General features: G+C 38.7%; 1 protein-coding gene across 1 annotated transcript in view; it reads right to left on the bottom strand.

Moving 5' to 3' along the window:
- KDM5B (lysine (K)-specific demethylase 5B) overlaps window positions 1–9,385 on the bottom strand; it is a 98,547-nt gene that overhangs the window by 3,388 nt on the left and 85,774 nt on the right. Inside the window, exons 21-25 of the mRNA XM_006834125.1 lie at window positions 7,899–8,078; window positions 7,267–7,425; window positions 3,342–3,827; window positions 1,130–1,241; window positions 214–368 (exon numbers count right to left, since the gene is read on the bottom strand). Of these exons, the coding sequence (XP_006834188.1) occupies window positions 214–368; window positions 1,130–1,241; window positions 3,342–3,827; window positions 7,267–7,425; window positions 7,899–8,078 (1,092 nt within the window). The remainder of the gene's footprint in view (window positions 1–213; window positions 369–1,129; window positions 1,242–3,341; window positions 3,828–7,266; window positions 7,426–7,898; window positions 8,079–9,385) is intronic.

Below are 9,385 nucleotides of genomic sequence, written 5' to 3'. Positions count from 1 at the left end.
TTAATACAGGACCAAATCCAAGCTGTGAACAGAGCTTTAGTACATGATACCCAGCTTCTGGACTCATTATGAGCCTTAGGGGCAGGTTGTGAGGAAGACAATTTCTATCTGTTTATGGATCTCATCCATCCCATTATTTAGGTGGAATGACACTTTAAAAAGCATCCCATCTTCTTAGACTTTGACTACCTCAGAAATCTCTCAGACACTTACCTTCTCACTGCTGGGTCTGACTGGTGAGCTTCGGTCAGTTTGCTGAGCAGGGCTCGGCTTTGCCAGTAAAGTTTGGTAAAGTTCCTGAATTTCAGGAAGGGATACCTGGAGCAACTGGGCCTCCATCAATAGTTCATTCACTTCTGGACTAATGCCTGTTAAAGATCAAGTCAAATAATTATGATGCATTAATTCCAACTGAATCCGCTCTTCACTTGCTTATTACTAATATCAGTGTATCTCCCTGAATTGATTTTAATAGAAAGCAAAAAGATAGCCCAGGTCATGGACAATCTGGATCCAGTAATTACAGTGTTATACACCTATGACAGTGTGACAAGGATCAGGACTCCAGCTATAGCTTTAAGCATAACTCAAGTGGCAGTCTTTTATAAATAATTATTAGGGAAAAGAGAGGCAGATTTCAACTGTGGATTACCTTTAATATCTCAACAAATGTTAAGTAATGAAGCAATAAAGCAGTCTATGACTTAGTATCTGACATAAAAGCTTAGAGTCCTGGTGCAGCCCCATAGGATAAGCACTAGACCATAACGTCAATTTGAACCACATGGTTGGCAGTTCAAAACCCAGTAGCCACTCTTCATAAACCCTGTATATGGTCTCTATGAACTGAAACCAACTCTGAAACCAACTCAATGGTACTTAACAACATTTAATTATCAGTTGGCACTAGGATAAACCCTCTCATCTCTAAAAGCAAGGGACATAAAGCTTTCTTCTGCATTTCCTTTGCATTTATAATCTGCAAATGTGGTATTTCCCCAGTCTTGCAAATACATACTTTACATTAGAGGATAAAATCCTTTTCTATGTTCCCTGATCACCTGTGACAAAAATATACTGCAAGATCACTTGTGACTATCCAGCCCTCAAAATAATTAAAAATACAAACCATGGAGGGGGATACAACTTCGTCCAGTCGAGAAAGGGGAGTGTAAATATGAGGTTCTGTTGTCCCAGTCATCGGGCAAAGAAAAGGATGTTGTGCCAGTAGGCTGAGATACCTATTGGAAAGAAAACATTTTGCAGTCAGGCTTAAAAATATTCCCACCAATTCAATGGCAAAAGATTGGGTATGCAGGCAGAAAACCAGAAAAGAGAAAGATCAAATCTTCCCAAATAGAAAGGAATCTTTGGGCAATCTTGCCCCAAAACACAAACTGAACATTATTGTTATTCAGTTGACTGACTGACTCATAGGACAGAGCAGACTGCCTCATATGGTTTCTAAGGCTGTAAATGTTTTACAGGGTTTGAACTGGCTTGATTAGCAGCCAGTTGCTTAACCATGGCACTACCAGGAATTGGCATCTTAGATCTGGCCAGATCAAATCATATTCTCCTGAAGACCAAGCCTTTATTCTTTCTGGTTTTACTTGAACTGATTTCAGAGCAGTAAAGGAGGGTGTTGGGAAATACACTATTTCCTCTGTGTAGTAATAGATCAAATACACTCTTTTAATCCCGATGTAATTCTCCATATTGGAGATTACAGCATGGTGTGGTGCTATAGGATTAGCACTGGACTGTGAACCACAAGGTTTGCAGGTCAAACCCACCAGTTGCTCCTCGGAAACCCTATCCAGGGTCGCTTTAAGTCGGAACCCAGTGGACAGCACTTAACACAGCAAAACATAGACATATACCTCTTTGAATAAACCAACTAAAGACTATCAGAAATCACGCACAGCCATCTCCCTAACCTTCAATCAATGTTTGTTAAAGAGGAAAAGGAAAATTCTCCTTTTACCACCAATAGTCATTAAGAGTGTATCTTTATTGATAATGATAAAATTCTAACACATTGTGTGTTAAAAAATACAAATGTCTCTCAATTCCAGTCTACCCAAATAGCATTAACTCATCAATTCAGCCAATCTTTTAATTCATCATCACCTGCTGTGTGTCAGACAACATTTTCACAAGCCTGGAAAGAAAACAAAAAGGGGGCAGGGAGGAAACATTTATGATAGAGAATCATTTTGTTGTCTTTATCTGATTTGCTGAACATTTATGGTTCTTGTGTCTGTTTGTATAGTACGAGGGAGTTTTGCTATCCCTAGCAGAGAAGAACTCTGTGCTAGATTGGAAAGTCACCAAGTTGACCTTATAAAAAGAATGAATTCTGCCCTTCTAATTTTGTCTGTTGTCTTCACATTCTTTTCCTACAGATAACAGAACTCGGCTCAGATGGCCATATAATCTGATATGAAACCCACAGCTTTTCCTCTGAAGCAACAGAGTGTCCAAACACTAACAAAAACTCTTGGATCTCAAAGGACATTAAGAGACCATAAAAATAAGGCCATAAGCACTTTTCCTTGCTTCTCAGTAATTTAGGTGGGAGAGAACAGAACAAAGTTTTTTAATCAAACAAGATTTTTTTCAAACGTACATCTGCGCATACACATTAAATACACACTCAACTTTAACATATGTAAATGGAAAATTCATATGTATACAGGTTCCACCACTATCTGAAAGTACATCCCTATGAAAACTTTCATGAGGCAAAATGACATAAAAATGTGAAGATGCAATTACTATTAATTTATATGGTAATTTTTTAAGTTTCCCGGACTCAAAACACAATTTCCCAAACCATACGAAGTAACACACACATATACTTAAAATAACACTAACATATAGTGTTCACAGACATCGTTCAAAGCTATGTGGGTTAGATGCTGAGTGTAGTTCCTGGGGAAGGAGCTTGACAGCTCACTGCAAAACAATGCGGAATGCTACTTTAACTTTTTACCTTTTTCATAAAAACAAAAATCCTCTTCACATTTCTTTCAGTTTGCCAAAATGGGTACTAATTTAGGTCTTTCATAAAAGAAAAGAAGCACAAAAGCAAACTTTAGAAAAGGAGATAGATACCTGTATATTAAAAGTTGAATATCTGTTTAACAGACCTGAGTAACAGCTCCTGGTTATTCAGGGTAGAGGAAGCTAAAACCACATGGTTAAGATACACATGGATCTTGAAATGGGAACTTAAAGTGAGTGTTGGTAATAAATTGGTAATAAAAAAATGTTTAGTAAGACCAGAAGTACAGGTTCAAGATAAAGGTATACAATTCTGCAGAGTGCAAACTCACCTTGTTTGTCTCTGACACCTGTCCCGGTGAGGCTTGCCATCTGCTATACAACAGTCCTGACCCCACTCGGTCTTGCACAAACTTTAGATTCCCTGACGAAAGCAGTTGCTGGGCTCTGTGCTGCCAGTTCACGGTTCTTTCAATCATATATCGAAGTGCGTCTCCCTCAGGAAGGCGAACTCGGATCCGCTGCAGGGAAGCCAACAAGGGTAGAATTTTCTCTAGTGGAGGCTTCTCTGACCTCCGACAATGAGGACAAAGCCAGACTTGGGGGCTTTGTGAAATACTGGGTACTGCCACACAAGTGGTATGGAAAACATCCCTGCAGAGTTCACACTGAATCATGGGGGCAGCTGGGGCCTTCTGACACAGGCAGACTTTCAGCTCCACATCTTGGACAGGTGACAGCAATTTCCCTTCATTTGCTAGTCTCAGAGACTGCAAGGCATCCATTTCTCTTAGACGAGCTTCCCCAAGCGTTGCCATCTGAAAAGTAATGACAAATCAAGGGCAATGTCACAGAGAACAGGCTCCAGAGTACAAAAGGCCACAACACAACAATACTCTTATGTCTTTTCCTGGCCCTGGTTTCACACTAATCTATGTGAACATGGGTAGCACACCCCACCTGCAGCTCAAAATTCCTAATAATAGTGCACAACAGCAAGAGCTGTCATATGAATAAATGAAAGATGTATGGTAGAATATAGAACTCTACCTGCAATTATCATACAATTCTAAAAGTCCAACGCATAGGTTTTTTGTACTCTACATATACCAACTACTGAGGTTCTTCCTTTGTTGCTCAGTTCTATCAGCTATTTTGCCTTTCTAGAAAGAAACTTTAGATGGAAAACTTTAGAGTACTCACTTCAGAATATCTTCTCTCCATGCTGTCTTTCAAGTTAATGGCTTTACCTGTGTGCTATACATATACCCAGCAACTATAGATAATGAAACTAGATAGCTTATGTAAAATTAAATAGAAGACGCCTCATCACAAGTTATCTATAAATGGGATGTTTTTTAAGCATGAAAAGATATAATGCCTGCTAAATAGAAGACATCTAATGCACAAATAAGCCTGGCGATTAAAAATTTATTGGGTGCCTGTAAAGCAAAACCCACATGTCTGTCAGTTTGTTATACTGTAGTGGATTGCATGTTGCTGTGATGCTGGAAAGCTATGCCAGTGGTGTTTTAAATACCGGCATGGTCACCCATAGGAGACAAGTTTCAGAAGAAATAGGCAGTCCAACCAATCCTGAGGGACTAGCCTTATGAATAATAACTAAACTGTTTGATACAGTGCCAGAAGATGACTGCCCCTCAGGCTGGAAGACACTCTAAATATGATTGAAAAAGACCTGCCACCTCAAAGTAGAGTTGATTTTAAATAATGTGAATGGAACAAAGCTTTTAGGACCTTCATTTACTGAAGAGATACGACTCAAAATGAGAAGAAAACAGCTGAAAACATCCACTGATAAATGGATGTACAAAGCATCAATCAATGAACTGGTTGATGTTCAACTATATTAACGTGGCATATGATCAAGAACCAATGATATTGAAGGAAACAAGAAGTCCACGCTATACAGTTGTTGTGCCATTGAGTCAGATCCAACTCATAGCAACCCTGTACAGAGTTTCCAAGGAGGAGTTGGTGAGTATGAATTGACCTGATGGTTTTCAGTCCAGTGCTGATCCTACAGTACCACACTGTAATCATTAGCCAAAAAAAAAAAAGATCCAAGAATTGATAGATTTTCAATCGAAAACGTTTCCAACAAACTGATGCAGCACTGGCTTTATGCCAAAAAATTTGGATGAGACCTACTTGACCAACAGACTGAAAGACATCCATATCTATGCACATTCCAAAAAAAGGTGACCCAATAGAAAACCGAAATCATTGAATAAAAAATATCACTAATACCACACGTAAGTAAAACCTTGCTAAAGACAATTTAAAAATAGTTGCAACAATATTGATGTTGATACAGGAGCAGCCAGAAATTCTACTTGAATTCAGAAGACAACATGGAACAAGTGATATCACTGCTGACTATCAGATGGATCTTGGTTAAATTCAGAGCCTATCAGTGCTTTACTGATTGTGCAAAGGCATTCAACAGTGTGGATCATGACAAGCTATGAATAACAAGAATGGTTAACACTTAATTGGCCTCCTGAGGGACCTGTAAATAGAACAAGCAGCAGTCTATCTTTCAAACAGAATCTAGATGGTTACTGGATGGTTTAAAATCAGGAAAGGTGTGTATCAAGGACTTTATGATTATATGAAAGAAAAATGTGGCATCAGGATTGGAGGAAGACTCATTAATAACGTGTGATATGCAGATGATAAAACCTTACTTACTGAAAGCAAAGAAGACTTAAAATATTTACTGATGAAGATCAAAGACTATACAGCCTTCAGTATGGGTTGTACCTCAAAGTAAAGAAAACAAAAATCCTCACCATTGGACCAATCATGATGAGCAGAGAAAAGACTGAAGTTGCCAAAAACTTCATTTTTCTTGGATCTATATTCAACACTCAAGGAAACAATCGTCAATAAATTATTTTGCATTAGGCAAATATGCTGCAAAAGACCTTATCTTTTTAAGTGTTAGAGAGCAAAGTTAACAGTTTGAGGTATTTTTAATCATCTTATAAGCATGTGAAAGCTGGGCAAGGAACCAGACAAGAATTGGTGCAATTTATTGTTTTAGCAAAGAATATGGAAAATACCTTGGACTACCAGAAGAACAAACAAATCTGTCTTGGAAGAAGTTGGATTACTCCTTAGAAGCAAGGCTAGCTAGACTACCCATCACATTTGGACATTTATCACAAGGCACCAGTCCCTGCAAAAGGATTTTATGCTTGGTAAAGTATATGGTCAGGAAAAAAGGAAGACCCCCAATGAGATGGAATGACACAGTGGCTGCAATAACAGACTGAAACATAACAACTGTGATGATGGCACACTGGGCAGTGTTTTACTCTGTTATGCACAGGACTGCTAAGTCGGAGCTGGCTCAACATGACAACAATATGAAGTAAAAAGCAGAGTGCAAAGGTGACAACTTTAAATAATATCATGGTTTGCCACTATCATCTCTAGTTTAATGTCCAGTTTTATTGGCCAGTTTCTCCACGAAAGGCATAAACTACAATGTGATACACTATGCACAAAATTTCACACAGACATTTGATGGGAGAAGTACTGTAACTTTGGTCTTCACAGACATATAGACCAAAGCAACACCTTAAAAACAAGAACAGTGCTAGGTAAAATGTGACCAAACACTTGTACATTCATACATATACAGCCAAAGGAAGTCTGATTCAATATATAAACAGATCAAGACAAGTCCATATATGTCAATCAGCAGTATTCTGGGCCAAGGTTTGACACCATCCAAGTAACAGAATAATAACTATATTCCTACTTTTGAAATGAACAATGCTTTGAGCCATAAAAAAGCAGCCTAACCACAGAGCCTAACCACTTTCTCTGATCCTAATACCTACCATGTGCTCACTAGATAATAACTAGATACTACTTCTTCAGCTTCCTGAGGATGATCTCATCTTGGTTCCAATAAGCACTCAGGGCACTTTGAAACATACTTCTGCTTACAGATCAGTAAACTGGAATTGTAGTGTCACGTATCTATGAGCCCTGATCTCCTTAGTCAAGCCACAGACACTGACTGACAAAACAGCTTGAGTCATTAAGTCTCTGGATTTCCTACACCTTTTGTTTAAATTGCTACATTAAACAACGTTCCAAAAACAGACTACTCTCAAAGATACTCTTCTAGTTGCCATCCCAATAATCCTATAAACAGAAAAGGGTCTGAAATACTCCCTACCCACAGAGAAAGGAGGGGAAAAAAGCCCCACAACATACAGCTGAAGAAGTCTCTTTGCTCTCAGTTAAAGCTCTCTCTAGGTCACCCAGACTCTCTAATTTGGTGCTTCTTTTCTTCCCACTTGGTAGGGGCTCCTTTAACTTTCTCTGCTTCCTCTTCAACCCGGAAGGGCCAATATCACATCGAGGGCACAGCACCTAATGTGAGACAAAGCATATCCACTGATTAAGTGAATTTTAACCAAGTTTCAAAAAGTTCCTAAAATAAAACCCTCAACTATGGGAATGGTGTAAAAATGTACTATTTTCTTTGGTATGTGCAACCCCAAGACCCTAAAATCACCTCTGTTAGAAAGAGAAAGAAAAAACAATATAGAAAAGATTTACTTTAAGATTCAATTAGTAAACCAAAAAAAATACTATAGCTGTCATAATGTACAACCTATACCAGCTTATAAGAGTTCATTTATCAGCCCTCAAAAATACAGGAATTTCATACAATGGAAGAAATACACTTTAGATACAGAATGCTATCCTAAATATATCCAGAAAGCATTGAAAATGTTGCTTTACCAGATGTCTCAAAGAGTTTCCTTGTCCTATTAAACTAATGACTTACAGAACAGAGATCAGTGACATCACATTTGTATGTGGACTGGTTGCAAACTTACCTCTAGGAGAGAATATGATGAATTCTCAGTCAGGAATGTATTCGCAGCACATTCCTTCCAAGCCTGAACCTCAGTTACCAGTGACTCCAGTCTTTGTAAAGAATTCAGATGTACTGGGATAGATCGGCCTCGTGTAACAAGTTCTATGAGTGTGTCTAGCACGGGCACACGTCCTCCAGCCTAATGAAATCAGAAAAATCAGAGCAATTTAAGAGGGGAAATATTTCTATGTTAAGTAGGAAAAAGCACGACTCAGGCTGGCCTAATTCATGAGTTCAATGATTTAAATAACTAGATGTCAACAAAGCTTAGTAGGTGACAAGTGGCAGCGACGGTGGGGTGAAATTTGATCATTCACTCAACAAATAGGAGTCCTGATGTGGTGCTGTGGGTTAATTCGCTGAATTGCAAAGTTGGTTTGAACCACAACGTTGATGATTCAAACTACCAGATGTTCCTCGAATCAAACAATGAATCAGAACCGACTCAACGGCACTCAACAGCAATAACAACTCAATAAATATTTAGTGAACTTAGTTTGTGCTCGCTCAGCTTTAAAGATACAATTGTGAACATACGACTTACTGTGGTCCCTTTGTTCTAATAACATGTTATACACCCTTCACTTGTCACTTGGTCCCTATGTAAAATTTCAGAAAAATGAACAGAAGAGTTGTAGATTACACATGCTTTTCATACTGGCTTACAGAACTGAAAACAACAAAATAGCATTTTGTCCTAATCCATTTTCCACTGTTATATAGAAACAACTTGTAGACTCAGTATAACTTAATCAGGAAACTAAAATATGAATTATGAAAAACCAATGGTTCTCAAACTTTAACATGTACCAGGATTATCTGGGAATTTTGCGGAAACAGTTTCCTGGGTCCTATCTGGTAGCGTAGTGGTTACAAGTCGGGCTGCCAACCTCAAGGTCAGCAGTTCGAAACCACCAGCGGTTCCACGGGAGAAAGATGAGGCGTTCTGCTCCCGTAAAGATTTACAGCCTCGGAAACCCTGTGCAGAGTCACCATGAGTCGGAGCCGACTTCACAGTACTTAACAACAACATCGCCACACATTGATTCATCCATATGTTAAAATAGTGTCTATGAATTTATACTTCTAACATCTCCCAGGTGACAGTATGCTAATGGTGCTAATGTTGTTTATCTGAGAACCATAATTTGAGAATCATTAAGATGACCAGACTAGATGAATAGACGCATGGGAGGGGAAGGAGTTGTCATAGGATTTGCTTTTGTTCTGGATTTGCTTTTGTTATTAAAGCCATCAAGTCAGTTCTGACTTATAATGATCCTACAAAGGGTTTCCAATGCTGTAAATATTTGTGGGATCACAAAGCCTCAGAGTGGCTGGTGGGCTCGAACTGCCAGCCTTGTGGTTCACAATCGAGTGCTTATTCTATAAGCCACCACAACAGGATCATTAAAAAAAAAAAACTAGGGAGGGCTTACCCCTGTG

The sequence above is a fragment of the Chrysochloris asiatica genome, unplaced genomic scaffold (genome assembly GCF_000296735.1).
Source record: "Chrysochloris asiatica unplaced genomic scaffold, ChrAsi1.0 scaffold00009, whole genome shotgun sequence".
NCBI lineage: Eukaryota > Metazoa > Chordata > Mammalia > Afrosoricida > Chrysochloridae > Chrysochloris > Chrysochloris asiatica.
Note: the sequence above shows the minus strand (reverse complement) of the source record. Positions and strands in the feature narration are given on the sequence as shown.